The sequence below is a fragment of the Psittacula echo genome, assembly GCF_963264785.1.
Source record: "Psittacula echo genome assembly, chromosome: 2".
In the NCBI taxonomy this organism is placed as follows: domain Eukaryota; kingdom Metazoa; phylum Chordata; class Aves; order Psittaciformes; family Psittacidae; genus Psittacula; species Psittacula echo.
This window is the reverse complement of record NC_137737.1, coordinates 87,854,448-87,869,027: the sequence shown is the minus strand read 5'-3', so window position 1 is coordinate 87,869,027 and position 14,580 is coordinate 87,854,448. Positions and strand designations below refer to the sequence as shown.

At 45.8% G+C, this 14,580-nt stretch overlaps 1 protein-coding gene across 1 annotated transcript in view; it reads left to right on the top strand.

Annotated features, from left to right (window-relative positions):
* FIGNL1 (fidgetin like 1) overlaps positions 1-10,185 on the top strand; it is a gene marked incomplete at its 3' end in the record, with an annotated part of 58,392 nt that extends 48,207 nt beyond the window's left edge. The window contains exons 14-16 of the mRNA XM_080609688.1: positions 4,865-4,979; positions 5,238-5,562; positions 8,102-10,185. Coding sequence (XP_080465814.1) covers positions 4,865-4,979; positions 5,238-5,562; positions 8,102-10,185 — 2,524 coding nt within the window. The remainder of the gene's footprint in view (positions 1-4,864; positions 4,980-5,237; positions 5,563-8,101) is intronic.
* Between the last annotated feature and the right edge of the window lie 4,395 nt (positions 10,186-14,580).

The following is a 14,580-nucleotide window of genomic DNA, read 5'->3' as shown; positions in this document are numbered from 1 at the left end:
TTGGTCCCCCTATATCGTCGTCTAACCCCAGGCAAGACCCAAACCTGACTCTGCTTAACTCTCGGGATCAGACAAAATGGTCGTGGGTAGAACACACTCTGTGTGTGTGCCAACACGGTGATCCCCATCACAATCAGCAGGCAGGTCCCAAGGGTACCCAAAGGCCATTCAAAACCTTCAGAACTCTCAAATGCTGCTGCTGTACTTGTCACTGGGGCTGCTGTAGCTGCTGTGCTTGCTGGCTCTCTCACCACCAGCTCCTCTTTTTCTGAGTCCAGATCTTTCTCCTCTGCCTTGCTGGGAAATGCTGCATGGTCTCTTGCATCCCCCTGGGGCTCAGGCTCACCGGGCTCGGTGGGCTGCTGCTGGGGGATGCTCTCGGCCGCCGCAGGGCTGGGCTCGGCCGCGGGGCTCAGCTCCTCCGCCGCCTCCTCCCGCTGCTCGGCAGCCGCCTCCTTCCCGGCCTCCGGCCCCGCTCCCGCCGCCGCTTGGTCCCCGGGGCCCCTCTCCCGGGCCCCTTCGGCCGCCGCCGGCTCCCGGGGCCTCTCCCCCTCAGCTCCCTTCAGCCTCACGAGGACAGAGGAGAGGATGAGGGCCAGGACGGTGAAGAGCAGCGGGACGGCCAGGTACAAGTCCACGGCCACGTCCATCCCGCCCTGCTGCCGGAGCCCCCCCGTATCGCAAGCCATTACCATAAAGTACAATGAGACAAGAACCCTAGCCCAAGGCCCACACTTGATAAACACTAACACAGCAAATACCAGCTCTAAGTAAGCAACGACATACAGAAACTGTGACACCTTCAGAGAAAGTCAAATAATGTGTACTTGACACCAACCATTGCTATGTCGTACTGTTGAAGGCAGGTACAGTAAAGAGGTGAAATGAAAGTCAGAAACCATATCTGACTTTAATAAGTACTTCTGTCACTTTGAAAATATAATTTCCAGGCAGTTATTTCTATCTAAGTAAGATCAAAATAAATAGCTACTCCAAGAAAAGGAATCTGCAGGATTCATTTCTACATTTGCATTTGTTTTAATCTTTTCCTTTTACTGTTCATATTAACTTATAAAGCATCTTGAACGACTTGCACAATTATTCAGCTTTCTTCCTCTGTCCCTTGCAAATGTAATTCCTACATATGGGAAGCTGCAGGTAGACCATGAAATAGGCACGGGGGCAGTTAATTTGGCACACAGTCTGCTTCAACCCACTGTCTTTCCAGAAGGGATTAAAGAAGTTGACTATGGAGCTGGTGACTCCTAATCACCCCACTTCTGCTGTGCAAAGTGGGGAAGGATTAGTGTCAACATATGTGCAAGTGGTACGTGAGAGACACGCATGAATCCTGACAGTAAGGAAAAGTAGACCAAGCTCTGCACTTCCAAAAGGTCAGGCTGTGTGCCCAAGGTAGATAGTGACATGCTATCCCTCTGTAGGGCTCGCCAGAGCCTGCATTATCCACCCAGATGGAAAAGCTGGTTACCATTTCTTTAAGGAATTGCTTTCACAGGTAACAGATGCAGCAAGGGATGACAAACGAATCTGGCAAAAGCCTGTAATATTTGAGCAGGTGACTGAGCCATTCCACCAGGCACTGCTCTCAGCTACAGGATCAGAAATTCTGATGGCATCATTCTCATTAGCAGAACCAATATGAAATTAAGCTTTTCTGTAGTGGCACAATGCAATAGATTGATAGACTGAAAACAGCAGAAAATGCTGGCAGTTGTTTCCTTTCTCTGTTATCAGGTTTTTTTAAGACAACATTATTCAGTTCTCCTGACTTGGGAAATAATGTTCCATATATCTATGTTCTATGTATCCATAGCCCATATGGTCCACACTGGTACAATTTTACAGCTTTTACACTATGACAACACCAGAATCTAGGAGCCAGAGAAGAATTACACCTTCGTTATGAGACAGACCAGTGTTTTGTATGTGAAATATCTAACCAGGTCTGTCCACGAACATAAAAGAGATCAGATTCTGATCAAAGCTATCATAGAGTAAATCCAGGATAACTCCATTTAAATTAAATGGAGCTGCTTTGGCCTTACATGACAATAATTGAAATTAAAATTCTAACTAATAAGTACTGGAAAAGAAATGCATAAGGTAAGGCAACACTAGCTGAACACAAGAGGATTTTGGTGGAAATCCTCTCCATGGAAACTAGAGCAGAGGTGGATGATGCACGCCTGTGTGAGCCTCAGACTGCTGTAGAACCAGGATGCAGGCAGGATCCACATCCAAACCCAGGAGGGGATAAATGTTCCAAACAGCCCAGAATTAGATGTCTAGGTCCCTCTAGACCTTTGTGGGAAAATGTTGCCAAAACCTGACATTCAATTAAACATTTTTCAGATTACAGGTATCAGTTTTAGAAGGGGCTGTTGTCCAGAGACCAGAACTTCTGGCAAAGAATTTAGGATAAGGGTTAATTTAAAATATTATAAATGCAGTAAATGATGTTTTATTTTTGTTTTTAATGAAGTGTTGTAAGTAAATCTTCCAAGAAACTGCAGTGACAAGACCCATAGAATTACATTTCCCCGTGGCCAGCCCAGTACAGAAATCTGAAGTTACAGTTCTAGTTTTTCTGAGGTGATTTGAATATGTAATTGGTAAAGGGCTTCTTAGGATTGAGTTTCACATACCCCCTTTTCCCCACCTGGCAATTCCTTTGCAGACTATAAATGTTAGGTCATCTGAGAATGAAATCTGGTCTATGTTATCAACTCCAGAACAAAAGTATTGAACATTCTGAAAGAACATAACTGCTGTTCTGTTCTGTAGCTTTGCAACATACCTGTGGGTGAGAAGTACTGTATTTATGAATAGTTAATATGTGAACCTGGATTTATTGTGCCTTGTGTGCAAAAGCTAATGCTGTCTGTGCTGATTAATACTGTTTGATGTTAAAAATAACTAGCAAATCTCAGAGCTGTGCTTTCGTAGAATATCCACATCTCAAGGGAGAGAGTGTGGCTGCTGGAGAAGGGTGAGGGGGGGAAGTAACTCCTCAGTAAACATACGTTTGGTTTTTTTTTTTCAAACTAGTAGGGTGCTAGTACCATACTTACATTCTTAGTAATAACAAAAAATTATATTTTATTACTGATGGTGAGATATTGAAAAGATTTATGAAAATGTTCCTAAGATATTATACTCTGAAATGCATTATAATGGTTTAATTTCTAATATTCTGTTGCCTTTACATATAAGATTCTGCTCATGGTTGTTGTTTTGTTGCTGTCTCCTCTAAGGATACTATATTTATGAGTGGTACTTACATTGCACTTGCCTTACAATAGCGGTCTAAACCTTGAGAAGTGTGAACTTGAATTGCTCAAAGACATGAGCAAATGAGAAATGAAACTGAGAACCCTGAAGACCAGGGTGGTGGAAGCAGTTTAAATAACCATTGGTGGCCAAAATCCACACAGTATGTGTACAGTCTGTGTGACCCAAATGGGAAAATAATCAGATGTTTAGTGCTTTTTTAGCATAATTGAGTATAACATGAGTTCCTTTAAAATCTGTATCCAGGGCATACTTGAATGGACATACAGGTTTTAATTGGCAGCATTAATAAATGGAAGCAAAACTATGACTATTGTCTGTCTTTGTTCTTTCCCATTTTATTCATGCCATATGCACTGTGAGGGGTCCAACTGTGGGGGGAAATCAGTGCCCTGATTTTCACCGTCAGTGCCTTTTTCTCATTGTCTCAGTGCCTAGCTAAACCAGAATCCTGCAGCTGGATGTGCACTGGAGCCAGCTGCCCAGCTTTGGCTTTGGTTTCCAGCTCAGGCATCACTAGGTAGGACAAGGCAGCAGCCCATTCCACTAGCCCTGCCTACCCACAGCCTGTGTTTCTTAGGGGAGCTGAGCTGTGGGCTCCTTCCCCCCTGCCTCTGCACAGCACAAGGGAAATTGGGCGAGCACACTTTGAGGGAAGTCGGATGGCAGTGTTACCAGCTACAGACGTTAGCCCAATTTGGTCTCAGATGATAGCTTGCTAGTAGTGCAGACAGTTTAAAATGCTGTTTGCACTAACGGTATTACAAGCTTGACGTAGAACAAAAACCTGACAGTAAAAAAGAAATGTTTCTCACGGGAAATTAAATGTTCACCCACACAGAAGCAACTGTGTTAATACCAGAGGTGTAACTGCAGCATAGCGTGCCAATTTGCATCAAGATTGGTGCGCTAATTTGAACTTGGGCTGGTGTGATCCAGCTAGGGACTCCATGACGAGACTTGGTTCATAGGACACATCCACCTGAGCCACCATCTTCTGCCTTGTTAGGCATCCTGTTACTCATTTTATTCCTCTGCCAGAAAGCCCTGCTACTGCTGCCGAGCCCTTTGGCAGAGCTGTTCTCCAGTAAAGGCCTGTTCAGCAGCTGTTGTTTCTGAGGGTGTTGGACACCATTAGCCTCCAATGCTGCCACGGTGGCTGCAGTACCCTGGGAGAGATGGAACAGGTGGCCATGGAGCTCTGGTGCTGTGTGTGCAGAGCTGTGGGTGCCTGCTGATAGCACCTGAACCACCAGCTTGTGCCTTGGCTCATGGCACATGGAGCTTGTCTCCCGTGGGGCTCATCCTGTGCGGAGGGTGATCGCTGAGGGTAGAGCCTGGCACTCTGCTGGCCCGGCCTCCCCCAGACTGAGCCAAGGGCACCCAAGAGGGCCTTCTACTGAGAGAAGGGCGGGCAGCAGGCACGAAGGTATGTCCATGTGAGGTACCTGCCCTGCTGTGTGGGACAGCCATTGAATTCAGCACTGAAGGAGCCAGTAGCACTCCTGCTCCTGCAGTCACTGCATGTGTGACCAAGCCTTTATCATAAAAGCTTTTCCGAAGCTGGTCCTGTGGAGATGCGGGCACCCTTCTGGGCAGACAACCGGAACCGAGGCTCCCTCCGCCCGAGGCGCGACGGCCAGGATCGGAAGCCGATCGACGCTGAGGTCGGCTGAGGGACCCGCGCGCGCCGCGGGGGGAGGCGGGGCCGACCTGCCTTCCAAGGCACGGATCCCGCGTCTATTGGAGGGCGTAGGCCTCGGGCGCAGCCAATAGGGAGCGGGAGAGCCCGCGTGCCGCCCCCTCGCTCTCCATCCCCTCCCACAGCTCCGGTAAGCCCGAGCGGAAGACGTAGGCGCGGCGGGCCGTTCCCCGCTCTTCTACTTGTCCCGCCCTTGTGATCACTGATTGGCTGCGCCTCCCAGAGCCCTGTTATCCGATTGGTGGGCGGGAGCGGGGCGGGGTTTGGGGCAGCGCGGGCGCGGGATCTGCAGAGGTGGCCGGTGGGTGTGTGCGTGGCGTTGCGGGACTCTGTCGGCCTCCGTCCTCTGTGGGTGCCCCGCTCTTTTCCCCCCCGCCTCTGCTGCAGGCGCCTGGCCCCGGCCCGGACGCGGTTGTCGACGGCCGGCGTGAGGGGCCTCGCTGCGCGCCCGCAGCTGAGCCCACCCGGGCAGCCCGCTGAGCCCCGCCGATCCCGAGGTGGGAGCCCTCAGGGGTCTGGTGTCGGCTTCCCCCGCTCCGGTGTGGCGGGTATTTGACCTGCTGGAAGCTGTGCGGGTGAGGAGGGCTCGTGCGGTAGCGGGTTCCTGGCCGCTGGGCGGCGTCGGGCTGCGCGGGCTCCGCTGGAGCGGAGGGGGCTGGGCAGCTGGCGTGGTGCCCTCCTGGGTTCCTGGCGTACGGGCGAGCGTGCTTTGTCTTGGTTTGGCATTACAGAATCATGGAATGGTCGGGTTGGAAGGGGTTTTAGAAGTCACCGAGTTTCAACCCCCCCTGCCATGAGCAGGGACACCTCATACTGGAGCAGGTTGCTCAAAGCCCTGTTCAGCCTGGCCTATGTGTTCATATGTGCATGAACGTGGCTTGCAGGAAATTACTTGCCCCTCTGTTTGCTGAGCTGAAACTTGCATGCCAGAGATTCGTTATTGTCAGTGCTTTGGTAAACCCACAACTTCAGACACTTACATGTAAATATGATGTCCACATCTGGCAATGGTTTTGGCTGTTGCAGAATGGCTGACTGTCTGTGTACACATTTGGCTGTCTTTTGGGTGAAAATACTGAGACTGTGAGGACAACTAATAGAAATTAGAATAGGGAGAGAATGTGATACTAGAAGATGCTTGCAAATTAAAATCAAACTGAAGTTTTAAACTGGCTGCCAGTGTTTTACTTATGACCTTCCCTCAATGCTGTGAAGATGATTATTAAATCTTTACAGGTGGTGAACTTGAGGTTTTCTATTCTGAATTATGCTTATCCATAGAAATACTTCTTGGGAGCAGATCCCTGATACTAAACTTTTTCTGAACTTAGCTTTTGTGTTTCACAAGGTGTTTTTGATGCAACAGTTACAAAAAGGTAGTGTGCACAGGGACAGTTATTTAGTATGTTGTTAGAGAAAAGAAATAAAAAGCTCAGCCCTCCATCTCCTGTTCACCTGTTACTCAGCTGCAGATGGTTATGGTGGGATTGTGTGCCTAATTCGGTAGGTGCAAGTTGGACTTCTCACAGTACTAAAGTTGACAGTGATATTTTAGAGGAAGTCTTTTTTCTTTAATTAGCTTCCTGTTTAAATGCACTGAATGTGCAGGGAAAAGGTATTTTGACTTTTCTAAACAGCGCTACAAAGTTTTGATGAAGTCCCAAAAAATCCAACATAATTTATCTCCGTATTGTTTATCACGTGTGTAACCCCTCCTGCCAAAATCATGTACTCTCTGTTGTCCTAACACTGTTGCAGACTTTCTGGATGTGAATAGCGGACACCCTCCCCTCAGGATTCCTTCAGCTCTGTCTCCCCAGTCTTGTATGTACATTACACCTTTGCCTTAACCTGTGCTCATACATAGTCTGTAGTTGATTCAGGAGAAGATTGCAGATTGATTTGTGCTTTGTTGAAAGGGTTGCAGAATACATGGACCTCCACTATAGCAGGTTTTGTTTGAAGTATTCTCTGACTGGAACATCCTGGTACACAGTGAAGTTAAGAGAAAGGACAATTTTATGTGTCATATCCTATGTTGGACACATGTCCTATATGGACAAATGAGAAGATCAGAATTGCTGTGTGTTAAGAGCTTTCTGCAAACCCTGTTGAGGCGGCGACTAGTGACTTGTAATTTTGCCGGTGCCTGTGTCTCTTCTGAAATCGTGAATCCTTGACATTACAAGAAATATCTCTGCACATGAGACATTGCAGAGAATTACTTTTTTGAAAATGCATCATAAACATGAGCATATCTTTTCAAGTGTAGCAAAATACGCCTTCCCAAACAAATGCCATCTTTCCTGTTTCTTTAGGTAAAAAATTGCTGAAGGAATATAAATTTCGCTTTCTAAAACTGAGAAACAAGCATTGCTGTAAACACACGAGAGCTTTGTGTCTCTAAAATGTAAAGTGGAGACATTTTAGTATGTTCTAAATGGAATGGTTTTGAACTTTTGCTCTAAATCTGTAAATATTATCTTAATCTGAAAGTTTACTGCATTCAGGGTTATTCATTCCACTTTTACCTCCCTTCAGATACTTTGCATATAGTTTCATTTATTAGCTTCCTTGTTTCATTTTTATTACCATCACTGCAATTGATTTTGTTATTCTGATGTATAATCTGTCCTCCTCTGCACTGTGCTGTATTCTGTCAAATAAGAGTGAAAGCACTGGTGATTGCATTTAACAAGGCCAAGTTTTGTTTGGCCATCTGTTACCATTCTTTGCACTCTACTGACCTCCCTTGGAGACCTCTGGTTAGAAGCAAACTCTCTTTTTTGTGGTGGCTGCGTTTTGTTTGGGGTTGTTGTTCTTTTTTTAACCCTTCTTTTTTTTGACCAAGGAAGAAAAGAGAACTCCAGTCTAAATGACTTTACACCACAAAGCTAGTTCCTTTTTGGAAACGCTAAAAGGTCCAGGCTGACTAAGTAGCTTACGAGATCTACTGCACTACTTCTTTCAGTTCAAATAATGTATGTTTTCAGGTATATGTATTTAGGAAAGGGGGAAAGCACCTAAAGCAAATGGTAGTGCGATGCAGTGCATTTTCTAACAGCAAGTATTTTATGTGTGTTTCAGTGTCAGTGATGGAACCCCCCAGCCCCAGTGCTGTGCACCTGAGCGACTGGCAAAAAAGTTACTTTGCGATTACCTCTGGCACCTGCACGCCCAGGCAGAAGGCAGATGAATACCGTGCCAAAATCCTGCATATTCAGTATGCATGGGCAAACTCCGAGATCTCTCAGGTCTGTGCTGCCAACCTGTTTAAAAAGTATGCAGAGAAGTACTCTGCGATTATTGACTCTGACAACATAGAGACTGGCTTGAATAACTATGCTGAGAACATCCTGACTTTGGCAAAGTGTCAGCAGAATGACAGTGACAAGTGGCAATCTGCCTTGACAACAGACAATGTATTTAAATTAAAGCATGTGCAAGAGAAGATGCAGGCTGGCAAAAGTTTCCAGAGCTCTCAGATGGCACCAGCAGATGCCTGTGTTCTAGCTGAGAAAGGGGTCAGTGCCTCTGGTGTTCTAGCCCTTCCTAAACTCAGTGTTTTCAGCAGTGCCGGAGAGATGGAGCTCTGTGCTGGCTCAGCAAAATGTATGAGTCAGGGATCAGATCTCCCTGAGCATCCCTCATCTTCAAAGTCTCTTCAAAGCAGTGTGCTTCCTGTGGCCAAAACTTCGCATACACTTCCTGCCTCTTCAGCATCCTCAAATGAACAGGTTAGTGCAGGTTTCCAGGCAACTCCACTATTTGGAAGTAAAGAAGTGACAAGTAGTAGTTCTCTGAAAATGTCAGATAACTGTCGTGATGGACAGAATTTGCCTCTTTCTAATCAGTCAGCTGTACCTGCGTGGTCCACGAGTTCTGGGAAAAGAAAAGCATTTTATGGTCTGGCTGATGAAGACAGCACAGCAATTCCTAACCTTGCTCCATGCCAGGCTTCTAGTAGTACAGAAACCAGTAGTTTCTCAGGGTATAGAAACAGAAATGAAGAGGGCAGTGTTCCTGGTTTTAGAACTGCAAAAGAACAGCTGTGGATGGATCAGCAAAAGAAACCTCAAAGCCTACCCCATCGTGCACCAGTCTCATCCTACGGAGGCATAAAAAAGTCACTGGGAGCAGGCAGATATCGGGGTGCCTTTGGCAAGTTTGTTCCTCCAGTTCCAAAGCAAGATGGAAATGAAAATGGAGGAGCACAGTGTAAACCTCATGCAAAAGAGTCAACAGATCCATCACTGCCTGTAGATGAGCGACTGAAGAACATAGAGCCAAAAATGGTTGAACTCATAATGCATGAGATCATGGACCATGGGCCTCCAGTCAACTGGGATGACATTGCTGGGGTTGAATTTGCTAAAGCTACTATAAAAGAAATAGTAGTCTGGCCTATGCTGAGGCCGGACATCTTCACTGGGCTACGTGGTCCTCCTAAAGGAATTCTTCTCTTCGGCCCTCCGGGGACTGGCAAGACTCTCATAGGCAAGTGCATCGCATGCCAGTCTGGAGCTACCTTTTTTAGCATCAGTGCCTCTTCCCTGACTTCCAAATGGGTAGGTGAAGGGGAGAAGATGGTCCGTGCGCTGTTCACCGTGGCACGATGTCAACAGCCAGCAGTGATCTTCATTGATGAAATTGATTCCCTGCTGTCGCAGCGTGGAGATGGGGAGCATGAGTCGTCGAGAAGAATAAAAACTGAATTTCTGGTCCAGTTAGACGGGGCGACAACCTCCTCAGAAGATCGTATTCTGGTGGTTGGAGCAACCAATCGACCCCAAGAAATTGATGAAGCTGCCCGAAGGAGATTGGTAAAGAGACTGTACATTCCTCTTCCAGAAGCCTCAGCAAGGAAGCAGATTGTTACCCGTCTAATGTCGAAGGAGCACTGCTCCCTAAATGAAGAGGAAATCGAACTCATAGTAAAGAAATCAAATGGGTTTTCTGGGGCGGACATGACACAGCTCTGCCGAGAAGCGTCTCTGGGCCCTATCCGCAGTCTTCAGTCCCTGGACATCGCAACCATCATGCCAGATCAAGTACGGCCGATTGCTTTCCTGGACTTTGAGAGTGCCTTCAGAACTGTGCGGCCCAGCGTCTCCCCAAAGGACCTGGAGCTGTATGAAACCTGGAACCAGACGTTCGGCTGCGGTAGATAAATTACACTCTGACAGTTTCACAGAACCATTTCCTTACCACTGTCAAGTATCAAACCCATGATAATTTAGAGTGTCTGCACTTCTTTTTGTTTCTGTCTTTGAAATGAATCTTCTTATGTTATGCAGGCAGATACCTGGGCCCTGGCCTGAGGTTTCACCCGCTGAAACGACCATGAGAAACTGCTGGTCATGATATGAAAAACTCTAAACACAAGTAACAGAGTGAGAAGCTGACAACAGTTACAGATAGCTGCTGTGAAAGATGGGCAGATTTCAATGGTATGTAAGGAGAAGGTGGTCAAACCTCACAGAGAATTGGAGGGAGTACTGGGGGGGAATCTGGCGAGGCCGCTGTGCCGTATAAATAACACTGTGCAAGGCTGAGGGATCACAGGTAATGTTGTCAGAAATAGCAGTTTGGGATACAAATGCAGCAAAACTGGGACCAGTGGGGAAAAGTAGTGCAGGGTGCATTGTTTGGGAGGAGATTGGAGCAGAGGGAGGAAAGGGTTGAGGTGGGCATGGGAAGAACATGCATGGAAAATAAAAAGGGGGGATAAAAGGGGTTGGGCCCCATGTAAGCAGTGCTCTTGTCTGACTGAGCCCTGCGCCATATCACTGCTGTCTGCCTCAGCTTCTTATTAAATACTTTTTCTGATGATTTTTGGCCTGACCTTGCTTTCTGCTCTGCATCTGTGTGTGTGGATGTGTGTTACTGGGAGATCTGGGCACCTGCAGCTGGAGAAGAGGCTGTGGGCAACAGGGGCATCAGGATCTGAGGCCAGCCATGGGCTAGCCATTGTGTTCACAAGCAGGTGCTGTAGTGCAAACTTCACTGGCGAAACTCAATAGCAAGTTTGAAGTGGGACCGTGCAGGAAAAAAACAGCATGTGGAAGGAGCCCAGGCACAAGCCAGTGGCAGGGGAGGAGGCTCAGCGTGTTGAAGGCTCTGTAAACATGGTGTCTTTGTGAAGCTGGAGGGTGCATGTCCTGCGTGTCTCACTGGCGCGCTTCAGTCCTGGGTGGCAGGAGGCGAGGGATGAGATGGGCTTGTGTTGTTGGATTTGTGTGAGTGCATTTACCATGTATGTGCATGCTGGTAAGGTTCTGCTCTTTGTCAGTGTGTGTTTATCTGCTGGTTCGTATTAGGGGTTCAGCCTTACTCCTGGCTGGACCTGCAGGCAAAACCAGTGGCAGCTGCATCCAGCAAAAGAAGATGGGAGAAGCCATAGTTTGGGGGTTCTAAAGAAAGCGGGAGAGTGACTTTTTACAAGGGCAAATACTGATAGGATGAGGGATATTGGCATTAAACTGAAAGAGAGAAGATTCACACTTGATGTTAGGGAGGTTTTTATGATGAGGGTGGTGAGGCACTGGAGCAGGTTGCCCAGGGAAGTTATGGATACCCCATCCCTGGCAGTGTTCAAGACCAGGTTGGACGGGGCTTTGAGCAACCTGGTCTTGTTGAAAGGTCAACCTGAAAGGTGTCCCTGCCCTTGACAGAGGGTTGGAACTAGATGATTTTTAAGGTAGCTTCCAGTCCAAACCAGTCTATGATTCTATGGGCTCTAATGTCCGGGAAAGAGAAATCCCATGTCCTAACATCAGCTGGGTTCTACTGCTTCTTGAATAATCTTCATGTGATAATAATAAAATTCACATTGAGCTTGTATTTGGCGTTCTTACCTAATGTCTGAAAGAAATAAACAGCTTTCATTGACAGAACCTGTCCTCTCCCACTGGCTGGACGGAGCTGCCTCTGAATGGAAAATAAATTGAAAGCCTTCCTTTGGATTCTTTTGTCAGTGTGGCAGAGGTGGCTGCTGTGGTGTCCGTGCTTTATTTTCAGTTTCTCTTAAGCGCTTTTTCTCCTCTTGGGGAAAGGCAGAGCTTAAAAGCTACTCTTACATAGATTCTTTAAAAGAATGGATAAATGCTGCTCAGCTAGCATTGTTTTAAAGCCATTTGTGAGCTACAGGTGCTATTACGCTACAGATAACCTTCAATTCAGAATGATTTAGAAAACTTGGAGTTTCTTAAGAGCTCATCCTGATTTAAACATTAAAAAGTCAGTTCTAATGTTTTTAGGGAAGTCTGGTATGTATTAGAAATTGTTTTGCAGAGATGAAAGAATCCAGGTATGCAAATTTATCTTGATTTTAGGAATAGCGCAAGTAGAATAATTAGATTATTTTGTGAGAAAAACTGTGAAGGGGTCCAAACTGATTGACTTTTGGCCTCTTGGGTAAAGATCATGAGATTAAATCTGCTTTTACGAGTTTAGCATTGGAGAGCTATAAATAAGTACTGGGTAAGGTTTTTGCTTTCTCCAAATCTCTCTCCCACCCTAATGAAAACATGTTTTTTAAAACCTTTTCTTAGGCAAGTGAATAAAAAGCCCAGAGAATTTTGTTTAGTAAAACTTAAAGGTAGCTCAAGGGTAGTAAACCCCTTCTGTATGATTCAATAATAACCTTATTTATGCTGGAAAGTATCCTGGTAAGCCATGTGAGTGCACTGTGCTCATCTGTGTATCTGAATACCCATATTTTAATGGAAGTGGCCCTACTGAAAGGACTGATGAGAGTGCACGCAGTGGCAGGGAATAAAACCCCTCCCAGGATGACAAGGGCTGGGAGAGAAACACTGCACTGCTGTGTTTGTCTCCTGCAAAGCAGAACTTGTGAAAGAGATAAAAGGTAGAACCACAGTGTCAGACAGGAGTATCCTTCCTCCTACTTCTTACTTCAAGGCCACGTTTGACAGGGCTTTGAGCAACCTGGTCTAGTGTGAGGCATCCCTGCCTGTGGCAGAGGGATTGAGATTAGATGATCTTTAAGGTCCCTTCCAACCCAAACCATTCTAGGATTCTTGTGTTATTCATTACTTGCACTCTCTTGAGTTACATGAACATGCTTTTGTTTTAGAAAACACGTAGAAATAGTAAAAGGGACCATCAGGTAAAGTTTATTCTTTTTCTCTTTTGGTAATGATGCAGGTAAATGACTCTCTTTTCAGGCATCTAGCAATATTCAGGCTTTGCTGCAGGACTCACAAGTCGTCAGGACTTCCAGTATTAGCCCCACATGTATTTCATAACCTGCTATAACAGTGCCACCAAACAGGAGATTAGATTGCCAGGAACATAATTTCACAAATACTGAAAATTGCACAGACATAGGGCGTGATTGTAATTTAAGGGAAATGGTGCAGATAAATCCACTTTAATGGGTCTGTTTAGTGAATGCAGAAACCTATGTCCTTCAGTATTTATTCTTTTTGGCTGGCTGAACTTTGCAAGAACAAATGCAGGACTCTCCTCTGGTTTTGTGGTTCAGCAGCGTTTGGTGCACAATCTCAGTTTCCCTTAAATAAAGGAAATAATTGTAGTCCTGGAAAAGGGAGGTCTTAATAATCAAGGCAATTCAGACTCTTCATTTTCTCAGTGCATCTCGTATTCGAGTTAGCTAAATTGTCCCAAAGCAGTCTGAAATCCTCAGATGAGTTTTCGTTTGTATAAAGCTGTGCGACACAATTAGGTAGAAAGCTGATGAAGCAGCAATGATCATCATCTGCTAACAGCAAGTGGATGAAAACCAGACTGACCTCCAAGGGCATTGTTAAGATTGTCCTATTGAAATAAGGTTATTTCTGTGTTTCTAATAGGAATGATGAAACTTCTCCCAAGCCAATATGTCGCTGGAATAAAACCACCACCAAACAAACAAAACGCCACTTTTTCTGTTGAAATGATTTTTTTTATGGCAGCCAGGGATTGATCTTGGTGAGCACTTACCTTTACTATATGACTTAGAAGGTGCTTTGAACTGTGGCAATACAAACAGTGCTTGTGCTTGTCTTCAAACCCAGGAGTGCACGTTCCTTTGAAGCGTAAATGGAAAGTCAGGCTTGGGAGAGTTTTGTAAGAAGGTGTCACAAAACAGAGTGTTTAGGATTGCTAAAAGAATCACTGCCAAAGATATATTAATATAAGTAATTTAATAGAAATTTATAAATGTGTGATTCTACAGATTTTGATAAGAGATGAAGTTGCATAGGCTTCTGCTTTTAAATTTAGGGTACCTGTGAGAGTGGTGAGGCACTGGAACAGGTTGCCAAAAGGAGTGGTGAATGCTTCATCCCTGGCAGTGTTCAAGGCCAGGTTGGACAGAGCTTTGGGCAACATGGTGTCTCTGCCCATGGCAGGGGGGTTGGAACTAGATGATCTTAAGGTCCTTTCCAACCTTAACTGTTCTATGATTCTATGAGTCTAAATGATTTATTATTTTTTATTTACTGATATTAGTAAAACTGTCTTTTGACAGCTTTTTACTTGTAGCTGGACGAGAGAGTATCTTCATCTGTTGGGATGGTCCTTCCATCCAAGCCTGTTGC